This window comes from Scheffersomyces stipitis, chromosome 1 (assembly GCF_000209165.1).
Source record: "Scheffersomyces stipitis CBS 6054 chromosome 1, whole genome shotgun sequence".
In the NCBI taxonomy this organism is placed as follows: domain Eukaryota; kingdom Fungi; phylum Ascomycota; class Pichiomycetes; order Serinales; family Debaryomycetaceae; genus Scheffersomyces; species Scheffersomyces stipitis.
In genome coordinates this window covers 945,942-969,299 of record NC_009068.1, presented here as the reverse complement: position 1 = coordinate 969,299, position 23,358 = coordinate 945,942, and the positions used below count along the sequence as shown (strand labels likewise).

Genomic DNA, 23,358 nt, shown 5'->3' with positions numbered 1-23,358 from the left:
ACTAGATTGGTTTATAGGATTGGTTATTTAGAATAAATGGAAGTAGATACTATTACAGAATATAGTGTATTGTTTTATGCAAGAGAAAAGAACAAAGCTATACCCCGTATGCGTGGAACAAAAATACTCACTTTTTGTTAAACATGATTCTTCCCGTCTTGACTCCTTGTTTTATACAAATAATGAACAAGTAGACCAATGGTCTCGTTCATTAGTTGTCATCCAATTTGAAATGGGTTCAATTCCTTTAGAATTGCTACAGTTTCCCGAACATATCATTCAAACGATAATTGACGCACTTCCCTTCAAGTTGGTGCTTTGTCTAGCTTCTAACGGCAGTTCTATATTCCACAAGCAATTGGTAAATCGAGTCTTTAGAACTGTTGAACTTGGCCCTTTTACATCAAGCAACCGTGCATTGAAGGTAGAATGGGATTCCTCTATTCTCTGGGAAAGACCCTATTATACTATGCTTAAGGAGATAGAAGCAAAGTACATGAACTTTACAAGTATCAAGATATTAGACCTTTTCTTCGAAGAGAACTCAGAAATCCATGTCAATAACCTTATAGTGCGTGATACACCAAATCAAGAGGTCTTGAATCAAATACATCGCTTAACTAAGAAGATGAAGAGGGTACTGTTAAAGTGCGAGACTGATTCCACAAATCAACAAGTTGATAAAGAACTCAATCTTCCTGAGGGTCTTTATGGCTTTTCTTCTAAGTACTTTCCTGACATGAGAGTATCATTTCCTGAAAATCTTCAGAGGCTTGAACTTGAGGTTTTTGACTCGGTGAGTATTTTGGATAAGTTACCTTCAAGATTGACGCATCTTCAATTGTATTCAGTTGAAGAACTACCATTAATAGCACTCCGAGACTTTTGTCTTTTTCCTAGGACCTTGAAACATTTGGAACTAGGTAATTGTATTGATTTCGGAAATGAAACAGAGGTTAAGATAGACTTACCTCTCTCTTTAGAGAGTTTCCATGTTTCGTCAGAAGTCAACCCCTCTGTGTGTCTAGACATTTCCCACTTGACGAATTTGAGAAAAATGACGGTTAGTTTCTTCGGAGATTCTGCTCCTATGTCAATATTGAAGTTTCCTATTCTGATAGAAGAACTATCTTTACAATCAACCAGTTTTCCATTTGAAACGGAAGTGATTCTGGGACTAGAAAGATTGAAACTGTTTGGTCAGTTGGTATTATATCCACTGCATTGGATTCCCAGTTGTAAACTCTCACTTCCTGATTCGGTTGAGAGCATATCAATTGACTGCGGCGGGCACTCTTTTGAGAGTGTTGTTGAATATCCAAAATATCTAAGGACCATATTCTTAACTAGATGTGGATCTATAAACCCTCTTGGAATACTTGATAATCTAATAGTTTTATCAATTGACAATTCAGAGTTTGCATACTATGCTCACCCTATGGTACAACCCATCGAGAACAACTGGCGTAACTTGGACATGTTAGAATCGCTAAAGGAGTTATCTATTATTGATAGTAGTATGGAAAACATCCCAAAGCTACCTCCCTTTCTTCGTTTCCTTGACCTCCGATGCAATGCACTTGAAAAGATAGACACCCAACTTCCAGACACTCTAGTGGTGATTATTGTGTCAAAGAACAAACTAGTTCAGTTTGATGGATCGGGTTACAAGCAATTGAGAAAGTTGGACCTTTCCGATAATTTAATTAGTGAGCTATCATACATCACTTTGAAGTTACCTCCTGGACTACGTGAGTTATCGCTAAAGGGAAATCCAATCACTTGTGTGGCACCTGGGTTTGCAATCTCAAAAAGTTTGCAACTAGATATAAGAGATGAAATGCAATTTGAGGAAGCCAAAATATTAATGCAGCACGGAAAAAACCTTTACGAGAGTATGGCTTACGAGTGAGCTCAATATTTGTAAGACCCAGTTGATGTAAGAACTACGGATTGTCACCACCGGGTGCAAAAAGTGGCAGAATTCCGTGCATATAGGTGCAAATAGTAATCCTTGCCGTTATTTCCTGCATATCGTCCATATTTCAGCTAGATTAGGAAAGCTTTATCAGAGCCGTACGAAGAGTTTGTAATTTTCAGGAGTATAAAAGTATATTAGATCAGGATTTTCGGAAGCAACTGTGGCCAGGCGATTTTTGGAGGGCATATTTATAGAGCAGCGGTTTCTTTGGTACAAATTACATACAAAGTTGCTAATTATTCTTTGCACATAAGATAGTATGACAAAGTCTAAGTCTCCACAGTTGCAGGAGGAGATTGTCGAAATTCCGGAAGCGGACCCAAGCTCCTTTGGCAACGATACCAGTGCCATTTTGGAACATGCTGCTGAAGAAGTCTACGGAGCTTTGGTGGAAGACACAGATGACGAAGACTTGGACGAGGATGCGCTCTGGTTGCGAGAACAGCGAGAATCCAACAAATCTTTGCATTGGTTATTGAGACCTACGGTGCTTACGATGTGTTTTGTTGCACTTCTGTATTTCACTGGTATGGCGATAGCTGAACCTGGTAAGCTGTTGGCGATTTACCAGTTGGCTTGTAATACTGTTGAGACCGACGGGGTGTGTGACCCAGTGTCCACCCAGATTCTAGTTTCTACACTTGCTCAATACCAGTTGGTAGTAGGAACATCGTTTGCCTTGTTGGCACTGACCAAAGTGGGTGTATTGTCGGATATATACGGCAGAAAGCCGCTTATAGCAGGATACATTGTTGCTAATACTTTACAACGTTATTTCCAGTACTTTCTCTTCGCCCATTACAAGGAATTGCCGTTCGTGATGTTAGTGGTCGGTGAAGGGTTGGTTAATTTCTGCGGTGGGTTGTCGTCGTTTGGTGCGTTGATGCAAGCATATATCTCGGATGTTGTTGAACCTCACCAGAGAATTTATCTGATTGGTTTGGCTATGGCTGCAATGCAGGTCGGGGCAGCAATCGGACCCATTATCTGTAATCTCATAGTATCGCAGATTAAAGATGAAGTGGTTGCACCCATAAAAGGTCCTCAATTTCATGTCATGAGTATCAGTGCAAGGGCAGATTTGAGAAAAAAAGATATTGTTCCTTTGCAAGTTGAATTGTTTGTGTTCACTCTCTTGGCTATTTACTTGGTGTTCTTTTTCCCCGAATCCAGGAGCGAAAAGGCAAAGACCAAGTCTAGAAGTAACTCTGTGGCTTCTGGTAACTCTTCTGGTTCCGGAAGATTGGATGCAGTTGCACAATTGCAGACTTTGGAACAGCCTACTTTGCTCAATAGAGTTGGTCACATGTTAAACTTGTTTCGACCCTTAATCTTGTTGACGTACCCTGCCAGTGTGGTTAGTTCCAATAACAAGTCTAGGCATATTAGATACAGAATTGCCATCATTTCCATCGTGTTGGTTGGTAGTATTGTAAATGCTATTGTTACAGGAATCGGCACCATTCTTATCCAGTATGGTATTCTCAAATTCAACTGGGATACGCAGGACTTGGGCTACATGCTATCACTTTTCTCTGGTTCTATGACTTTCATGTATATTGTTGGATCTCCAATTCTTATCCACACTGTTTTGCGCAAATGGTGTGGCTTAAAAGTCATGAAACGTCAGCTTGATATGGTGGATTTTTCTGTGATTTTATTTGCGCGTGTAGCAGACATATTTGCCTTTGTCTTCATGGCCATGGCTAAGAACACTGGCCAGATGCTTGCATCCTTGTCACTTATTGCTCTTGGTGCACCTGCTGGACCTACAATTTCATCCGCTCTTCTTAAATTCTACCCTGCTTCCAAAGCTGGTGAATTCTTTGCAGCCATGTCGTTGTTGCAGAACATATTTACTCTTGTTTTTCCCTTGGCAACGTTGTCATTGTTTAAGTATGGGTTAAAGAATGGAGTTCCTCAGTTGGGATTCTACTTGGTGGCTGTGGCTTGTCTTGTCAATTCCATTGTGATCATTTTTGTCAAGAAAGTATTGCGTTTGAACAGACACTCTACAGACGATCAGTTGGTTAGAAGCAGCTCCATGATTTCATTGCCCAGTTCCCACTTGAGTACCTAATTAGATCTAGACCTTATACCCCTTGTTATGATTAATGCAATATAATAATATTATTATTAGTATTCGAATTACCCTACTCTTTTAGGTAATCATATTCCTGGAAGGAAAAGAACCATCTTCTTTGTTGGCAATAAGGGTAGGTTGAATCATGGCGTATCGCCAAAAGTTGCTTTCCTTGCCAAACAAAATTCGCTTTTTTCGCAGCTACTAGGGATATACGCACTGATGAGGAGTTCCAAATACCTGAGTTTACAGGTTATGCACTTGAATAACGTTGCATAATTCAAACGCACATCCTGTGCGATATAAGCTTTTAAACTAAATTGATTCATGTGAGACAAGAATATTGTGAATTGAATCATTTCATAATTGGGGGTGTAGAATATTTCAGGGGCAGACGAAACTAGTGGGATTTTGTGTTTCATTCGGCTGTTAGCGGACGGAGCTAGTAGATATGACGAAGTTGCAGCAACTTTAGCCCTTGTGAAATTGCATTATTGAAAATAGGCTGCGAACTTTCCGAAAAAGAGAGAAATGCCTCCTACAGCTGGACAAATAGGCTTCAAATAATAAAGCTTAAAGTTAGAAGAAATACCAGTCAATAGAATTGTAAATAATAGTCCAGAATAGGTATTCTACGAATAGGATTTGAATAATTTCATCATAAATTGCCAGTTATCATGAAAAGTGCAAGTTTCAAAAGACAAACTACTGGGCTCAAATGAAGTCAGTTCAGAAAGGGTTAACAAGTCCCAACTACCTCCAGCAAACTGGAAAGTATACAGTAACAGGAAGCAAGGTCAGATTGTTCGGTGCAGATCTGTGCCATTTTAGATCTTAATATTGGTGCAGATCGATATTATTACATTTGAAAGCTGGAGAGAGACGGGAGATTTTCTGGCCTCACTATTATAATTCCTTTTTCTGCTGTACTCTTTCAAAAATTAGAGATTTTGTTTTGTGCACACCGACACTACCCAGCTCTGGCCATTTCCTCGCTGTTTCTGTGCCCCCACCATTCTCGCTAAATTCTCGCTATTTTTGTTATTGGGCCTCCCTATTTCTCCCTATTCTCTCTACGCACACGATCAAGGAACCAAATATACCTGGAAACTGCCACTACCTGCCTACAGCAATCTCTCGCAATTCTCTACAATTCCCACTATTTCTCACTAATCCCTTTTCTACCTCACTCTCCCTACACTCCCTCTCCGCGCCTTCCTCCATCATCCAGCCCATATCAACTACAACGTCAATTACAATTCTCCGAAGCTCTTCTTTCTCTCCACCACCACACCACAACTCAATTCATCATGTTACAGATAGAGCAGAACAACTTGTTGATCCAGAAAACGCTCAGCGAACGAGTCTTCGATTCTGCTGATGGTTTCAAACTGTTAGACAGAATCATCACCGACTTCGATTTCACCACCTATCACATTCTGACGCTTCCAGACCACAAGCAATTGGTGCTTGTTTCGATCTACTTGAAGTGCTGGGACGACTTGAACAAGTACGGCGTTGTAGAGTACTTAAACGGGAAATATGCCGAATATGCTGGCCCTCTTGCTGTTTTACAAGGCAGCGATCTTGAAGCTGGCTACAACTACTCGTTAGTGTTGGATCTTGCTGAATTGGCTGGTAAAGATGACGAGTTCAAACAGAAAGTTATCGACGAATTGTCATTTTTAAAGAGACACGCAATGGCAGCACCTTTTGAGAAAGCCTTTGCTCGTTACGATGAATTGGCTAAGACTTATGCCAATGCTAATACCTACTCCGAAGAGATCCAGGCAGAATTGCAAAACGAAAAGGTTCTTGTTATCAAGTACAGAGGCTCAGATGAAAGTATCTACATCAAGCCATCGTTTGACCGTGTCACTGTGATATTCCTGACGGTCTTTCAGGATGAAACAGACAAGATCTTTGGCAGAGTGTTCCTTCAAGAATTTGTTGATGCCAGAAAGAGATCTGTCCAGACTGCTCCACAAGTTTTGTATTCACACAAGGATGCTCCGTTGGATATCCAAAATGTCGTAGAGGGCCTGAAAGACGACGAAAACAAAGGTTACATCACGTTTGTGTTGTTCCCAAGACATCTTGTTAAGGGAGACAGAAGAGACAACTGTATCTCCCACATTCAATTCTTCAGAAACTACTTCCACTACCATATTAAATGCTCTAAAGCATACATGCACTCGAGAATGAGATTCAGAGTCAAGGAGTTCTTGAAGATCTTGAATAGAGCTAAGCCCGAGAACGTAGATGACGATGGTAAGGCTATTGAGAATAGAAAGACTGCTAGTGGAAGAAGATTCGACATTGCTTCAAGATAAATACTAAGATATATAAGTAGACTTAGTTATGTTATACGATTACACAATTAACATTAGATAGTATATTCATGAGTTCGTCTATGTACAAAGGAGTATGAATCTTGATTCTATGAAGTTTAGAAGGTGTCAATGATTATATAGTATTGCTTATAGGTATTGACCCTCAAGCATTAGTAGCCTCATATAGCTTGATGCTGTCTTTAAAATAATTTACATTACTTTTACTGCTTTGGCTTCTTGACACCGTACTTTGATCTAGAAGTGGCCCTATTGGCTACGCCTGCCAAATCATAGGCACCTCTCACCAAATGGTACTTGACACCAGGAATATCTTGTACTCTTCCACCACGAACCAAAACAATGTGATGCTCTTGCAAGTTGTGGCCCTCTCCTGGAATCAAAGCTGAAATTACATTCCCATTAGTCAATCTTACTCTACAACACTTTCTCAATGCCGAGTTAGGCTTCTTAGGCTTGAGAATCATCACACGCAAAACGACACCTTTTCTAAATGGAGCAGTCTCCAAATCTGGAGCCTTACTCACATAAGGCTTGTTTGGAAAGCCCTGTTTTCCATACTTAACTTGGTTGAGTGTAGCGTACCTTTTCTGATGACTGAATACATTGCCAAGCTGAGAAGCTATAGGAATATTGGAACGAATGGAAGTCATATAGTTTGTCACAGGCAGCACATTTTTGGTCACTGGCTTCAACATGGAAGACAACCTCATGGGGCTGAACAAGGATCTAAGCATTCTAAAGCGAATTTCCAAGGATAAATCACTGATGTTCAGAGTATATATGTTCTAGTAACATTCTCAGATTGAACAACCTGAAAAATTTCAGAGTTACAAATATGTCGCGTGTCGCACAATGAGAATTCAATCCTAATAAAAGCGACAAATGTCGCGTTCACCATCCACTCAAATTTCAACCATTTTCAATTATTCAAATCATTCCCGTTACTGATTCTCTTTCTGCCTAAGACCACCACCTGCCATTTCCACATTACTGCCATGTTTAGAACATCCTTGTTGAGAAACTTGAGAGCTCCTTTAATTTCGAGCTCTGTCACCAGAAAGCCACTTGTCCAAAATGTCGTAGCTTTGAGCCAACCACTTTTTGTGAGAAACTATTCTGGCTTCCCACCTTTGACCAGAGAGTTGGCCAAGGAAAGAATATTGGAATTGTTGGAAGGCTACGACAAGGTCGATGCCTCCAAGGAAATCACCGAAGAATCGTCTTATGTACAAGATTTGGGTTTGGATTCACTTGATGTTGTTGAAGTTGTCATGGAACTCGAACATGAATTCAACATCCAAATCCCAGATAACGAGGCTGACAGCTTGAAAACCGTTGGTCAGACTATCGACTATGTTCTCTCACAAGAAGACTCTGTCTAGTCGAGAAACCGGGTCTTTTTTGACGATTTTTCACTGCATATTCCATTTCCTTTGAACAGAAATGACTGAAATGGTAAGATAGATTATAAAAATGACAAAAATCATTGACAACACGTCTTCATCAGCAAACCAGCAATGGGTACAGCAATCATTGAATATTTGACCCTATTATACCTGTCTTGTCTGTATTTTTACTATTTCCTTCTACTGTTCTTCATCTTCATACACCAATACACGATAGCTATTTAACTGTAAAGTTGCAGATTAGAATACCATTATCACTTAACAAATGAATTTCAATCTTTAGTAATATCAATATATACACCGTTGCTAATCTTTTTGTAGACTTCCGCTTCTTCCTGTAAGGCTTTTGAAGTTACATTGGCGATACATTAATTCGGTATAAGTCACGTGAATTTCTCCAGATTATTCTGGGGCCATTTCTGCCAATTGAAGCAGACCTCTTTCCATAAAAGTGACAATCTCATATGTAGTCAGTTTTCAAACACGACCAGAATATAACCAGTCCTCATACCACTCTCCTTCCAACCCTGACTTCTATATCTACTCAGCTTCATTAACTATGTAATCACGTGATCAGACTTGAACCAATGAGCGTTTCGAAAATGTCCTTTGTATTATAAGTGAGCATTGAAAAATATATCTGCAAACCATCCGACTGATTCACCTTTCTCCATAAACGTATTCAAGATGGTTTCTGTAAGTAAAGACGATGTCAAATAGGAATAATGAAGTGGCAGATTTGTTCAGCCAAATTTTCAGCTCTTCAAAATGACCAATATTTTTCACAAATCATCATACTAACTTTCTCAGTACATTAGAGGTCCAGTCTACAAGTCTATTAAGTCGTTTGCCGGCTTCAATGCTCAAAACGTCAGAGCCTACGTTCCAGACTTAATCCTCTGGGGTGGTGCTGCCGGTGCCGGTGTTGCTGTCTTTACTGAAGGCTGGCCATTGTTCCAAAAGGTTTTCTACCAAAAGATTCCAGTCTTTGGTAACCACTGGATCTACAACCCAGACCCAGAAGACATCCCATTGTAAGTGAGTCATAAAAGATTCATATGGTTCAATAAGCAGTTGCTTAGTTGTACAATTTTGTCATTATGTGTCGTCATGGTCATTTATTAATAAACATAATATTAGAGATGAAGATGTACTCATTTGTAATGATACAAGATATCAAATTGTAGATTTTCACTCTTGAAGTTCACGTTGCCTATAGAATAGCTCTTTTGAGCTTGAGCTCTCCTAAGTTCTTTATGCCATTCTAGTATCTTTGCACTATATTTATATCTTTTCGTCTTATAAAGCTTCATTATATTCATCTGTATCACGGTATGTATGCCAACGTTTCCCTGTCGACTCTGCGTAAATACTCGCTGTCCACCAAATCATCGATATTCTTCTTCAATTCAGTCAAAGTAACTGGTCCTCTCTTTTCCACTCCTTCGATGGCCTTGTTCAACAACTCTGTGACACTCAACTGCTTGAACTCCTTCATAACCTTTACAATGGCACCCTTGAGCTCGTCTGTTCTGTTTCGCAGAATAATGCGATTTGTATCCAGCTCAGATACAGAAGCGGAGATCTTCATCGAATCCTTATCTTTTGAAAGTGGAATCTTGATTCGGGACGACTTATCTGTGAATTTGGAATTGAACAGATAGATATCCCCATCTCGCGAAAGAATCGCGTACTTCTCTGAAGAAACGGATCCCAAGACTCGTTTAAGAAGTTTGGGTTCCATACCAGTCAATTGCTGAAGCTCGACAAAAGTATAGCTGTTAACGTCGTTAAACACCAATATAACAACCGCCTGAAGTAGATTCACAACCAATTCTTTTGTTCCACTTTCAAACTCTGCATTAATTGAAAGCTGGTGCAATGTGTAGTTGGACCAGTCCAATTTCTGGCTTTTGAATCTTTCACCTGACGACGTGTATTTAGCGGTGAATTGATCTAGCAAAAGTTGAAGCTCGGAAGGAAGCGTTATATCTGTATCCATCTTCGGAATGTCGGGCCAATACTTCTTTTCCAACACCAATGGATTGAATTCAATTCCAGTACTTTCAATCAACAGAGAATAAACATCCTTAGACTGATTTAAGTCTTTGAACATAACTTGGAGTCCTACACTTTCATCACTTTCGCCAATGACTTCGAGGAGAGAGTCTGCTAGTTCTTTTTCATGGTCGAAGTTGGTATTCCTACTTACCAAAAGTCGCTTAGATAGGTCCTTCTGGTAGATTTCCGTAAAATCTCTCTTGTTCTCGATGGCTTTGAAGATGATAAGAACATTTTTCTTGAACTCCTCAAACGTCTCAGGTAAGCTCAGCTTCTTGGATGGTCCTTTGAAGTATGAGTCGCAATATTTACAAAGCTGATAAACAATGAACGAACTGTTGGTTCTATCGTTCAATCCTTTCTTGAAGTAGTTTCTAAGCTCAAACTCAAACTTCTCATCCAAATAACTGTTAGAAAGAGTGTCATACTTGACAAAAATATCTACTAGCAAAGAAAGAACATTGGACCCAGATCCCGCAGTCTTGGACGTTTCTATCACTTCCATCACCTTTTTCTCTACATAGGCTCCCCATTGGGTTCTGAACATTGGCATAGAATCTAGAGCAAAGTCATTCAACGACTGCTCACAGAACTTGTACAACGTTTGAAGCTGTCTCGGGCCATTTTCGCTCTCTAACAAGCCAGGCAATACCTCGACAAATATCTCTGAATGGTCATAAAAGATCAACACAAACTTCAATGACTTGTAGAGAGTATCGAGGAACTCTTGTGATTGGCCACAGTCTCGAAAGAAGTCTACTTCGCCTTTGAGAATGGAACATACTCTGTCCAAATAGTCAGGATCGTTGTGCCATTTCCTACTGATGCTACGGTAATGTTCAGCAATGTCGTCTGAAAGGTTCTTGTGGAGCAGATAGTCGTTGTTGAAGTTCAACCTCATTAATGTACGCGTAAAAGCCTCCAGAGACTCAGAATAAATGTGTAGCACAGATTCTGAACCAGATCCTAAATTAGATACTGAATCAGATTGAGCATAGATATATTCTGGTTCAGCCAATTCACGATCGTATCGTAGCTGTAGAAGATATCTCTTCAATACCAACTCGGATATCTCGTTTTTGCTGTCTTCTTTCATGTTAGCAAGTATATCCTCTACATATACACCTAATCCATACTCCAAGATTGTCTTCTTAGTAGCATGTGGAAGTAAATATCCTCGATCCAAATAGGCAAAAAGTTTACTTAATCGACTGAGCTTATCTTTCCAATCTTGGATAATGGCCAAGAACGCATTAGTCCATTTATAGGGTTCGCTGTCTGAAATATTGTCTCTAATATTGCGAGATGTCTCAGAAATATCAGTTTCTGGGATTTGGTCTACATCCATATTCGATTCAAGCGCTTGATCTCTCATGTAAACCAAATCCACAGTCTTCTGTTTGACAACTTTGTACGCATTGTCCAATTTTTCAAACACAAGTGATGCTAATTTTGACTTTTCAGCATGTTTGTATCTGCAGATGGATTCTATGTCTTTGTAGTAGGTATAGTAGCTCCTTTTCAAAGGCTTCCCTTCTAAAACAAGATCAATCACCTCCTCGGCCGCTGACTTGGCTACCTGCAACAGCTCGAGCACTTGTGGTTTAGTAGGTGGCTCGAAGTTCGGTTTTATCCGCTTATGGGTGTTGCTGGTATTTGTGTCCAGACTATCTGAGGAGCGCTGGAATTGTGGGGTCAAATGGGAAGGTCCGGCATCTCGGGTTGACAAAGACGACGAAGACGCCTCCAAGTTTCCGAAATCCAACATAGTGGCCAAATCGGAACTCATACTAAATTATTTGGTGTTATTCAGAAGATTATGATAAGATAGAAATCAGTAGTCTTGCAATTGTAGATCGATGTCGCAGATTTATCTATGGAGATGTCTCGCGAGAGATGGAGCGTTATGATAAGCGCGACATTCTCGGTAAGAATCAGTGCAGCAGCGATTTTGAGAATATACAAAATATAGACAGTGTTAGGGCCCCTGGATCCAGACAATTTCTTGTATAGACCAGTGTCAAGATCTGCTTATACAGCCTAGGAGTTAAAACTTCTCAAACACTATTTCAAAAGTTTCCATATTGAGAGTCTGGTTGAATAGCATATTCTGTAACTCTGAGTATACTACTACGGCAGTCTTATCCATACGGATTTGGATATAATCTTCTCAACATAGCATATCTGCTTTCATACTAGTTAAATATCATTTACTGATATCCAACAACTCATTCAAACAATTTCTAAAACTTTATCATACTATTGTTCATTTGCCATCAGTCATGTCACGAAACATATCTGGAAATTCTGATTTCAGAAGCAGCAAACATAATAGACATTCTTCTCATAATCTGAACCTGGCACATGATTCTCTGGATCTGGATCCAAAGAAAATAGACACCAAACAGCTCACAAACATATATAAGAAAAATGGATCGTTTGACAAACAGCGACGTCAACTTCTACAGAACTTCAAGCAATCAGAAACGCACGCCAATCTTCTTCTCAAACTCAAGGTGATGATAGAGAACAAAATCAATCAGGACCCTTCTATTCTTATGAAGAATAAAGGAAAAATGGGAGCACTTATTCAAGGAGAAATCATCAATGAACATTTGGCTAGCAAATCCAATTCCACTTCTGGTAGTGGATCTAATTCCAACTTTGAACTGACGATTCCAGCGGGAAGCGGGCTTTTAAGTATTGTAGATAAGGATATCCAGGATAAAATCATCGATTCTCCTGATTTCCACAAGTTGGTTAGAGATGAGTTGAAGGACATAAGGCGTATTCTCTTGGGTATAAGTGACGAGGATTACCAGAAAGAACTTCGGAAGGAAGCAGACGAAGAACGCGAAAAACAAGAAAGACTCAAGGCCGAAGAAACAGCTAATACCGTTTCGTCTATTTCGTCTGCTACGGAGAAGGATTATAAGAATAACTTTAGAGTGAAAAGTTTGACAAATACTCATAGAATCGCCAAACCCCCAAGGTTCAATTTTGGAGGTAGAAACGGCCGTGATCTGAATGAAAATGGAGATGCCAATGAAGAGGATAACAAACTGGTTCCATTCATGATGTATTAGAATTATTATAAAGAATTTGATGAGGTTTAGTTCATGCAGTGGTTAATACTATGATGAACGTCTTCCGGCTATGGTATTTCCTAAAATTCAATGGTAAGTCTTAGATTCGAAGAAAAATAATGAGAGGCTCTAGTTATGCATAGATGACAACAGAGGAGTATATAGAGTGCAATACAAACTACTCTCTTATTGAATTTCTTCACTACATTGTATATAGAATCTCGGGTGTATTAGTCTAAAAAATACATGAAATCAGGCATTAAGCGTACAATTACAAATGAACAGTACAAACTATTCGTCGGGATCAAAGATCTCGTTGGCAATAAGCATCAACTCCTCCACGACTTTACTCTTGTAGCTCAAATCTTGTGGGTTCATGCTGTTGTCGTTCAATATAACGGGTCCCCAGATAATGGCCAAACTCTTAGCAGTCATTCTATTACTGCTCTGGTGCTCTGCGACGCGGTTCAAATGAAAGATGAGCGCTCTCAATGTGAAGTACGCTCCATCAGGCAAGTTGAACACCAAATGGTGCAATTTCTTAGCGATAAAAGTTTCGTCAAGCGATTTAACAGTTTCAATAAATGACTGGTGGTACTCGTTGGTAAGCAAAGGCTCTGGCAAACTAGCAAAATACAACTTCACCAACGAAGCTACACAGACAATATCAGCATCATGAACATTGGTTCCATCGATGTTGCTTCCAATCAACAAGTAGTTGGTGAAGTTTTGATCAATAGAATCCTTCAACTGCTGCACAGCAGCTTTGTTTCCACTCGTTCTGTAGATGCCTTCGAGGTCTAGGCCGTATCTTTCTATCGTTTCGAAACACTTTTTGACGACATAGGGCACGTTATCTTGGCCAGCGTACTGGATAACATCTTCAATTGATACTCCAAACGTAGGCTGAGATATCTGGGTCTTTAGAACCTTAGGTCCCTTGAGTTCAGGAGTGTTGGACTGAGATGCTGGATCTAACGAACTATAGAAACTAGGTGACTTGGCTTCAGTACCAGAGTCGCCTAATCCGCTACCGTTAGTATTGTTGTTCCCGTTAGAGCTGGGAACAGTGCTAGCATTATTACTGTTTATCTCAATAGGGAGAGGAGGAAGACTGGTGGAGGTTGGAGTAGCGGCATGAGGTGTGCCACTGTGACTCTTGGAGTTGAATGCAGCCGCAACGTTGGTGTGGTTATTCTTTGGAGCACTGGTATTGAGAAAGGGTTTGCTTATTCTTTGGTTTTTAGCCAAAGAAGGATGCAAGACATACTCCACGGGTATTAAGGTCTTATTGGGTGCTACAGATCGTTCAGACCTGACCAAATAATCGTAGAGATCCTTCTCGTTATCGATAGCATTGGCCAAAGCCTTGATGGAGGGCTTGTTGGACTGGATCGGACTGATGGTGACACCAGAATTCATGATCAAGTTCTCTTCCCATGTTGCATACTTTTGCAATTGAACATTCATAGCAATATCCATTTCCAAGATCAAGTTTTTGAGCTTCTTGGAGTTGTTGGGTCTGTGGATGACAAGAACTTCGTCTCTTAACTTCTTGGAAGCCGTAGACTTCATTTTGTAGTCCTGGTCAGCAGAGTCTACCTTCTTCAGCAAGTCGTCCTCTTGTTGCTCTACTGACTTGTTCTTCAACGAGAATGACTTTTTGTTAGGATCGCTGGTCTTTAACTTCTCCAAGTCATCGCACAAATGGTAGTATTTCTGCTTAGCCTTGTCGGCAGCAAGACAAGCATCACCAAGGTCTTTTTCTTTCTTTTTGGCCTCGTCTTTGATTAACTTCCTGGATCTCGATACTGTTGCAATCAACGAGGACAACTCGTCATACATAACAGTAAGAGCCTTTACATATGGATTACCTACGTCGTGAAGTTTTTCATCTAGAGAAATGATCGCTTCCAATTTATTTGAAAAAGAATCGTTTTTCAACTTTCCCTGGTGGGTCTTGAAGTTCGCTTTCGTCTGCATTGCAAACTTCTTCAACTGGGTGAAGTGTTCATCTTCGATCTGTGCTTTCTTCTTTATGTATTTAGCAAACTCTTCGCCTGTAGTGATGGACTGCTTCAAACGAGTCAAGAGAATGTCCAACGACGAGTCACTGTTTAGGATCTCCTGGATGTTGTTTTGGTCTAAAAGAGCAGCTGAGTCTTCGGGCATGGTGGTATAATGAGATGTTGATGTAGTGCAAGTAGATGACAGTAGATCTGATTTGAAAATGAGTATGGTATATGAACTGGAATTGATTTATGAATAGGACGTATCGATATATTACAATGTGATTTCAATGTTATGAACTCGTGTTCAATACGGAGTCTTATTCCTCTGATCTGTTCAATCGAATCAGAAAAAGACAAACAAAAGATGGAGAAAAATCACAAAAAAGGCAATTCTAGCAGAATTGGCAGTTCTGGACTCTGTGGCGACGTTGTGTGGATGGCACCGCTGCGCTGAGAGGAATATCGCTGGAATCTGGGCCTACACGAGCTTTTCTGTTGGAAAACAAATAAATGGTGATGGTTGGGCTCAAATTGATTTGACAATGGCAGGATCCGAATGGGTCAGGCATAGTCGAAATCAGGCGCGGTTACTGAAAGATTTTCGCGGTACTGCCCCTAAATTAGCGACAGAAGTGGAGCTAGCGGTAGAGGGGAATATAGTGGTGAGACTTAGTGAGACTTCAACGGCGAGGCAGCAGTGGAGAAGGTTACAAATAGCGAGACCTCGGTGATCGTGAGACAGAAGGAAAGGTACCGGTTAAAGCTACGAGATATAAATTAGAGAATACACAGAGCTTACAATTCCGTATGGCCAGGGAGAGTGCTACAACCTTGGTCCCATTCCCTATTTAAGGGTTCTAGTGGGAGAAAACTCCAGCGAAAGACCTTGAAAACAGCGAGAACAACAATATCTACCGAGTTTACAATACTGAGACAGCGAGTTTATTGGAACAAGAATGTCGTACAAACTTTTTTGCGTTTGCTGCTGCTATTCTTGCAAAAGCACGTACGGCTCTGTGGTCTCCAACGGAGCTGTCCAGGGCCCAATTGTTTGTTGTTGTTTCATCTTTAGTTCTATTTTAGTACGTCCCGTAGTGAGTAGCTTTGCCTGTACAATCAACGGTGCCTGAAATTAGCGACAAGTCGTAAGATTTGCCCCAACGTCGTGACAGCTCGCGGCAGCTGCCGTTGCTACAGGGAGAGGTGTCGGTAAGATGCACCCCTTCCCGGACCAGGGACCTCACTAAACCAATATGGTGCCATCGCAAAATCTTCAGAACTGTTTCAGAGCGAAATGTGATTTACACTGCCATGTGATCTTCACTGAAAGGAATACAAGAATTACTGTTCTGACAATACTAATAGCAAAGATCAATAATTCACAAAAGTAGCTCAGTTTACATGTAGTTTTGATAACTTGAATTCTCTAAATAATAGTAAATAATGATAATGGAGTCGTGGTAGAACTAGAGGAAGTTCAGCTTGATTGGAACGATTTCTAGGATGAACAAAAATGGGTGCAAAATTTCGCAACCATCTTTTCAACGTCTCTAGTGATGTACAGCAAGGATATCCGTATATCTTTGACAATTGCACCCAATAAATGCTAGAACATTTTTCTGCTGAACATATGCTTTGTTTCGACATTTGTCTATGCTATGAATTAGTTGTTGAAGAAGACACTGTTTCTCTTCTCGTCGTCGCCAAACTCAGCGACTCCGTGCTCCACGTTGGCCACAGAGAACTCTAAGTCGTCGGTAGTGATCATATCCCAGAACTTGTAGATCATCATGACGGAAAAGATGTTACATAAACTGCCAAAGAAGAGCCCATCAATGTAATGAGAAGCTCCACGGCAAACCTGGAGACTGAACAAGTATGTGATCACCTGGCCGGCTACAAAGAAGAAGACGCCAAGCAGAATAGCACCCAAGGGCCAGTACGAATCCAAGGCAAAGATGACCAAAATGACCTGAGAAACCACGTAGGCCGCCAAGATGATGGCGTTGATGATGTAAGTAACAACAAACAAAGCAGTGGTGTTTCTGTTGTTCAAAGCAGTGTTCCAGTGCTTGAAGGTAATCAACGAAATAACAAAGTTGATGATGAACCAGATTACAGTGACGACACGCACAAACCACATCGACTTTCTTGTGCCATCCTCCCAGAACTGGAAACAGACTATACCGTTGTAGAGCAAACAGATACACACAGCACTGGCAAAGCCAATCTGGGCGCTGACAAAGTAAGCAAACGATTCTGAAGATGGTGGAGAAACTCCACAGTCTACAATAAGAGAGCTAACAATCAAGCCTATCAAGATGTACAAAAAGTACAACATCTCTGTTCTTCCAATGGCGGTGTACTTGGCTCTGACATTGTAGATAATCATCAAAATGACAATGAGACTACCAAAATGAACAAAAGCGTTGCCTAGTTGGAATATTGTGGTGTTGGCTAATTCTACAGAACGTGCATAGCACTCTGGAAGAATTCCTCTTTGGAAGGCAGAGTTCGGGTCTAGAGAGCCGACAACGCTACACAAGGGAATAGCCGTTTTGTTACATATGGTTTCGAAACTGCCGAAAGTCATTATGGAGAAATGTTTTGATATTGTAGATGATTCTTTGAATGTTAAGAATGAAAAACTTTTGAAACTGAGGAATGAAAAATCCTTAGAACTGAGGATGCTTTTGGATCAATAAATGAAGCCCTTGTCACTGTTATATGAAAAATGTGAAATTCTGTAGACTATCTTAAATCTTTGATTTGATTTTAGAGTCAACTAATGTAAGAATAATTGTTTGAAGTTTTAGAATGAATCTTAAGGACGATTTGAAATCTAAAAGGATTCAGAGACGAGACCAATCAATATGTATCGATTCCGATAAGATCAATACGATGTTCTGTCTTTAATTGAGATGAAAAGTTAAGGAAATCAGACCTTTAACTAGTTTGGTTCGTTGTGAATTATTTTCTGATCTGATTCGAACAACTTTCCGATTTGTGAACATGCAAATGTCAGATCTAACAGGGGAAAGACACCAAATTCACGAAACTTCAACAACAGCGTAAACCAACAGAGCAAAGCGAATGAGCTCAAACGAAAGTAACAGTTGGCGGTGGTGAATAGTCGGCCGTGGTGGGATCGTAGCGACTTGGCGAAAAGGAGATCGAATAAATTGTCTAGAAAATTAAGATCCTGGTTCCACTGCATTCAGATGCCGAGAGAAAAATTGGGCCTAAACCAAAACATGCGACAAAAAATTTGTGAAATCCTTCTCTGGCCTAAAGAGGGCAAAAACGCGTGGCGACGAGCACAACAGCGGGAATACCTGACGATTAGGGAGAAATTAGTGACGTTCGGCGGAAAGTAAATATAGAAACAGGCGGAATAGCGAGACTTGATAACAACACTGGGTCTCGCTACCAGGGAGCCAGGAGCGGAGATCGCAGCGTCGTTGTACAATTCAGAAGCCACTACGGCATTCTCTAACTCACCTCCTTACAGTGTCAAGTTGGTGTAGACTGTTGACATTTCGTAACGAGAAATCATTCAGGAACCAACGCCGTATGGCAACAGCTTCGTTTCAGGTTTTAGCGGCGTTTCAGCGGTACCTAAGCAGCGCATTCTCACAGTTTTTCTCGCGGTAGGACTCTCGCGGTAGGGCTCGTCCTATCTTCCTAGCGGCAGTCTCGGTATCAGTGCAAATCCTTTTTTGGCATGTGCCAGAAAATTTTTTCTCTCCTTAAGCCACCTTCTACTTCACTGTACCGGAAGCTCTTTGTTCGGGAGACATTTAAGGAGAAGTGACAGGCTTCTTCCGCCCACAAAACTTTATTAGTCAAAGGCAAAGGCAAGATAGTTTCTTCAGTGACTTGAAAAAGGACTAACTCGAAGTAAACGCAGTTCTGGTCTCGGTAAGTTTCAGAACTACTAGACACGCTCTAGACTACATCTAACATGTAGTTTGTATATGCATGTATAATAACTTGCTCCTAACCGTGATGTGCAGAATCAGCTGTTCTTGAGTCGGTATTAGGTAGGCCTACTTATTATTAAACTGCATCTTTAGAAACACCCAGACCGCAAGCGTTTTTGTGCCCAAACTGTCCATTTCGGAGCGTGCCATTCCCAAGATATGTCAGTGAGGTCCGATTTTACGAGATTAATTTAGATTCGTGTCTCGCATCAAAGTTATCTGCTGACTGCCTGCTTTAGTTAATATTGTAGGTTGCACAATGCACATATTAATTAAATTGGCTATGTACGAGTGCCAAGTTCCAAATTGGCCATATTTTCAGACGGAGAAAATGTCTGGCCTGGGAATGAAAATCTTCGTAGAATTAGTTCCGTTATTGCAATTCGTCTTCTTGTACCTTCTCAATGTATATCTGAAAAATGTCTGATATCTCGCAGCCCAGACCGTCGGATCCGGTTAGATTTCGCTCAATTTTTCTGCCGCTGTTCTGCTTGAAAATATCTGCTCCCAAACCTTTCTGAATGTCTCTCGGAAAAGTCTGATCAAACAAAAAACCCTCTGCCCCACCTCATGTCCGAAGACCTCCGTTAAAAATAGGTTGTAGTAGCCCGACGCACAAAGAAGTACATCTTGCCCAGGGTTTTTGTTTCCTTACATCAAGATGGCGATCGAACATTTAACCCCATATGGGGATACAGTTGCATTCATCAGATCACTACGGTGATCCCATCTTGTTCAAACAATTATGATTATAGTAGAACAGGTAGAGCCAGATTATTCGCAATAAAAGTACCAGATATGCCAGGTCAATCCGGAAGGACAAGGAACTGATGGTCTGCCCCACTATCAGCATCGCATTGCATTTAGGCACAGCAGAGATTTAATGCCGCTAAAAAATTGCTGATTAGTGCGCACCTAACAATAGTAGCCCCTCCAAACAATAGTAGCCCCTCTCATCAGATTATATACAAATTCTACTTTTTCCTAACACCCTGAGTCTGTCCAGTAGGAAGCCACAGCCAATAGAGACAATATTTTCAAGATTTGCTTCAAAACAGCTGCACCTATCTGCAGCACAATAAGTTGCAGCCAGAAAATAACTTTTGCCAGAAAAATAGTTGCTTTGCAGGTTGTTCGGTACTATTGCAATGAGAATATCGAAGCGAAACCAACTTCTGTTTCCTCCATTGAGGCCTTTTTTGCCGTGTTTCAGCACAAAATTAGCAATGGCCTTCGGTTACTAAGTCTTACAAACAATCCAGCATAATTATCCCAACATAAAATTGTAGCTAACCCTAAAGAAATGAACGAAACAGTGGCGTTTCAACAAATATACAAGTGAAAATAAATAATTTAGTAATTGAGCGAATAGCCAACAGAAAAGCAAAATTGCTACAAAGTCAGCAACAAAGCAGCAACAATGCGAGCTGCCAATAAATAAATATAGAAGCAAACAGCAGCCAAACACTTTTGATGGTCAGTGTCTGGAATATCGTCTTCTTCGTCTAATCTAGATCGTAGAGTCGTTAAAATTTGAAGTTGGCCAGGCAATGCCATCAGTGAGAATATGGTGGGGGAGGGGCAACGATTGGATTCTCGGATTCGTATGTTGCCGATCCGTAGTTTCTTTGCTTTCTCTTTCCACTGCGGTCCATACTTAACTCCTTCAACTTGTTGTTCACCTTGTTAATGTCAATATAGTTGATGGACTTCTTTTCTTTGATGAAATCTCTGGCCGGGTCCTTCTTAATGGGAGACGTCAGAATTGGTTGGCTCGTTGCAAAATTGAAGTAATTTGTTCCCAAACCAACGCTTGATAATAATGATGAATTAGTATTGTTAACATTGGCATTAACGTTACCAATATTGCTAATAGTAGGATTATTGCCATTATTGCCAATATTACCGTTTACATTGATACCAGCATTGTTCTCAAATAAAGGCTGGTAATGACCAGGAGTACTCTTCAAGAACGCTTGGTAAAAATCTGGTGATATTCTCATAGGTCTAGGTTGAGCTAACAACTGAGGTCTTTCTTCAGAATCGGAAAGAGAAGACGACATTGACATAGGCATTGAGGAAGCTACTGAAGAATGTAACGACGCCATGTGGAAGTCATCGTTGATCAAAGTAGAAGTCTCTGATTGTATAGACATGTCATGTGCAAGCTCAATAGACGTAGCGTGGCTAACATCCATAGAAGACAAATTACAACCAGTAAGAGCAGCGGTATCAATTGCAGAAACAGGCGAAGCTGCCTTCTTTCTGGTGCTATACTTGATTCTTCTTCTTTTGGGCTTAACAGTGGTGTCCTTATTGTTATTGCTCTGTTTGTAGAAGCTGTTAGATTGAATGTCCGATATCTCTTTCAAGACTCTATTGGTTCTGTTGAAGTTCTTATCGTTAATCAACAAGTCAATGGGGATACCATTGGATCCAGTATTGTTGTTATATGTATTGTAGGACTTCATATCGATCTCGTGCAAGTTCAAATACAATGAGTTCAACAAACTAGGGTAGTTCTGGGTAAACTTCTCCAAATGCGATCTCTGTATTATACCCTTAAACTTGGGAATGTGCAAATCCAATGTTTCTCTAGTATTAAACAATTGCAAGTTCTTCTGTAAATTCTTTGACGAATATGTAAAATTGTTGAACTCGTTGTCTGGATCCAAAGCTGAAGAGTGAGTTCTGGACGAAGATGCAAAATGAGCATGTAAATCATCTGAATTGTTATCGAGACTGAGATACTTGAGCGAAAATTGATGTATCAAAGTGGGCAACGTTTCTCTGAACAAATCTCTGATCTGGGTTTCGATCTGTTTCTGAAGGAAATTGGCCAATACCTGAACTGTATCAAATGTAGAAGAGACTTTAATGGAATCTAATGGATCATTTCTGAACACCAACGTCAATCCCTTCAGCTTGGAAAACACAATAATGCCGATACCGCTGATTTTTATATCGCTAAGTTTCAAATCCAAAGGCAAAGCAAACTGCTCATTTGAAAGTAAAAAGTTAGGTGTAACAAACTGGCTATCTATCTCCTTTTCCATGGAATTAGAGTAGTAGATATTCAACGGATTTGCCTGAACATTTGTATGGAGCGTCAAGTGGAAGTCTCCTTCGTAGTTAATCTTGAAAATGCCTCTGAATCTGTCTCTGCCCAACTCACCAATCTCCAAAATCTCAAAGTTGGGAGCAATTTTGCCAAAGTTCAAATCCTTAATCAGGATACTTGAGGCAAGAATATTAGGACTTTTCCCCAGATTCAATGCACTAGTCAAGAGATCTTTCGTCCAAGATGTCAACGAGTCGGTCTCGAGTGATTTCCAGTTGACTTTGAAGGACATTCTGGTAGGAAAAAAATGTATGGAATATATGAATTATTATGAAAATCTTTGAAAATGAATCTAAAAAGGTGGCAATAACTATTCAAACTCAAGCAATACAGTGCCGAGCCAATATGAAATAGTCGAATGTTGATTTGACCGTAAACCAATCTGTTGAACCTGGTTTCGGTGTTAGGTAAAAATTTTATGAATTAATGATCTAAGAAAGTGGCAATTCCGGGGGTAAAATACACGGAAAAGAGCAAAACCGCAACGTCAGAAGCCAAATAAATGACTGGTACCTACGCTGGAAGTGCTTTATGAGGAATGATTACCTAGAAATCGTAAATTAGCCGCTGGCTCTATCACTGAAGATAGGAAAAGGAGGATGGATTTGTGTAGACTTTTTTTCTATTGGTTGTTTTTTTTTTCTCGCTTATGGCTGGTCAGCTGTGCTTATGTAATCATCGTGTGATTCTTGTGCGTCTGGGGCATTTGAGATTACGTCAGCAGTTAGTCAGAGGTGGCATCATATTATTTTGCTTTTCCTGTTTTGGGCAAATTGCTGGGGATAGGTGCTAGACATCACGCGATTAAAATCACGTTCCTCTTATCTCCATACGAAGCTTTAAAATCCATTTAGGGGGGTTTCATATTCGATATTGGGAGAAAATAGACTGCTCTAGGGATATTTTGAAGATATCTAGAGGGTCATTGGACACCAAGCTCCGAAGTAGTGGTACTTCCGGTTTTGTTCTGAGCTCATGGTAACCGTGAAGTGCACAAAACTCCTACTTGGGCACCAGGATTGAGTATGAGATTACAATAGAGACTAGAAGACGATGTAGGGTGGAAAATAAGGAGCTCGGCCGAAATTCGAATAGGATTGAAAGCTGTCTATTTAATATTTCAGGGTTAGTTAATATCTGTAGCTATTAAATAATATAGTGCAAGTTAGTTCAAGGATCTGAAGTTATTGAGAAATTTTTCACTTCTATTCGACCTGCAATGTTGGAAGCTTTCGTTACAGGGACAATTGTAATTCCACATTCTCTGGTGT

The 23,358-nt window shown here is 40.3% G+C and overlaps 11 protein-coding genes across 11 annotated transcripts; 6 read left to right on the top strand and 5 right to left on the bottom strand. All coding sequences in view use genetic code 12, as the record gives it.

The window, feature by feature from the left end:
- Window positions 1–232: 232 nt before the first annotated feature.
- On the top strand, window positions 233–1,912 carry PICST_28339 (hypothetical protein; the record flags this gene model as incomplete). Its single annotated transcript, XM_001387786.1, has 1 exon — window positions 233–1,912. The coding sequence occupies one exon, from the start codon at window positions 233–235 to the stop codon at window positions 1,910–1,912; it is 1,680 nt and encodes a 559-aa protein (XP_001387823.2).
- A 224-nt stretch (window positions 1,913–2,136) lies between these two features.
- Window positions 2,137–4,121, top strand: YJQ3.2 (multidrug efflux protein). The gene has a single exon (XM_001387785.1). The coding sequence runs from the start codon at window positions 2,241–2,243 to the stop codon at window positions 4,059–4,061; it is 1,821 nt and encodes a 606-aa protein (XP_001387822.2). The 5' UTR covers window positions 2,137–2,240; the 3' UTR covers window positions 4,062–4,121.
- A 1,241-nt stretch (window positions 4,122–5,362) lies between these two features.
- On the top strand, window positions 5,363–6,468 carry ARC35 (Arp complex subunit). Its single transcript, XM_001387784.1, has one exon. It carries the CDS (start codon window positions 5,375–5,377, stop codon window positions 6,395–6,397), a length of 1,023 nt encoding a protein of 340 aa, XP_001387821.2. The 5' UTR covers window positions 5,363–5,374; the 3' UTR covers window positions 6,398–6,468.
- MRP12 (putative mitochondrial 37S ribosomal protein MRPS12) lies at window positions 6,447–7,167 on the bottom strand. The gene has a single exon (XM_001387383.1). The coding sequence runs from the start codon at window positions 7,150–7,152 to the stop codon at window positions 6,619–6,621; it is 534 nt and encodes a 177-aa protein (XP_001387420.2). The 5' UTR covers window positions 7,153–7,167; the 3' UTR covers window positions 6,447–6,618.
- A 224-nt stretch (window positions 7,168–7,391) lies between these two features.
- On the top strand, window positions 7,392–8,132 carry ACP2 (mitochondrial acyl carrier protein). The gene has a single exon (XM_001387783.1). The coding sequence runs from the start codon at window positions 7,414–7,416 to the stop codon at window positions 7,798–7,800; it is 387 nt and encodes a 128-aa protein (XP_001387820.1). The 5' UTR covers window positions 7,392–7,413; the 3' UTR covers window positions 7,801–8,132.
- Window positions 8,133–8,631: 499 nt separating this feature from the next.
- QCR10 (subunit of the ubiqunol-cytochrome c oxidoreductase complex) lies at window positions 8,632–8,862 on the top strand (the record flags this gene model as incomplete). Its single annotated transcript, XM_001387782.1, has 1 exon — window positions 8,632–8,862. A coding segment is annotated over one exon (231 nt), but the record flags the coding sequence as incomplete, so codon positions are not given.
- Window positions 8,863–9,029: 167 nt separating this feature from the next.
- On the bottom strand, window positions 9,030–11,666 carry CUL4 (cullin, ubiquitin ligase activity). The gene is made up of 3 exons (XM_001387382.1): window positions 11,276–11,666; window positions 10,909–11,194; window positions 9,030–10,839 (listed from the first exon to the last, which is right to left on the bottom strand). Exons 1-3 carry the CDS (start codon window positions 11,651–11,653, stop codon window positions 9,152–9,154), a joined length of 2,352 nt encoding a protein of 783 aa, XP_001387419.2. The 5' UTR covers window positions 11,654–11,666; the 3' UTR covers window positions 9,030–9,151.
- Window positions 11,667–12,281: 615 nt separating this feature from the next.
- PICST_27132 (hypothetical protein) lies at window positions 12,282–12,908 on the top strand (the record flags this gene model as incomplete). Its single annotated transcript, XM_001387781.1, has 3 exons — window positions 12,282–12,528; window positions 12,568–12,782; window positions 12,810–12,908. Coding segments are annotated over 3 exons (561 nt in total), but the record flags the coding sequence as incomplete, so codon positions are not given.
- Window positions 12,909–13,262: 354 nt separating this feature from the next.
- On the bottom strand, window positions 13,263–15,448 carry RGD1 (cortical Rho GTPase activating protein; the record flags this gene model as incomplete). The annotated part of the gene is made up of 3 exons (XM_001387381.1): window positions 14,123–15,448; window positions 14,040–14,055; window positions 13,263–14,001 (listed from the first exon to the last, which is right to left on the bottom strand). Exons 1-3 carry the CDS (start codon window positions 15,141–15,143, stop codon window positions 13,263–13,265), a joined length of 1,776 nt encoding a protein of 591 aa, XP_001387418.2. The 5' UTR covers window positions 15,144–15,448.
- Window positions 15,449–16,397: 949 nt separating this feature from the next.
- On the bottom strand, window positions 16,398–17,576 carry CHS7 (protein involved in chitin synthesis; the record flags this gene model as incomplete). Its single annotated transcript, XM_001387380.1, has 1 exon — window positions 16,398–17,576. One exon carries the CDS (start codon window positions 17,574–17,576, stop codon window positions 16,647–16,649), a length of 930 nt encoding a protein of 309 aa, XP_001387417.2. The 3' UTR covers window positions 16,398–16,646.
- Window positions 17,577–20,522: 2,946 nt separating this feature from the next.
- Window positions 20,523–22,319, bottom strand: MDM34 (mitochondrial outer membrane protein involved in mitochondrial shape; the record flags this gene model as incomplete). Its single annotated transcript, XM_001387379.1, has 4 exons — window positions 20,523–20,778; window positions 20,873–20,897; window positions 20,921–21,104; window positions 21,213–22,319. 4 exons carry the CDS (start codon window positions 22,317–22,319, stop codon window positions 20,523–20,525), a joined length of 1,572 nt encoding a protein of 523 aa, XP_001387416.2.
- Between the last annotated feature and the right edge of the window lie 1,039 nt (window positions 22,320–23,358).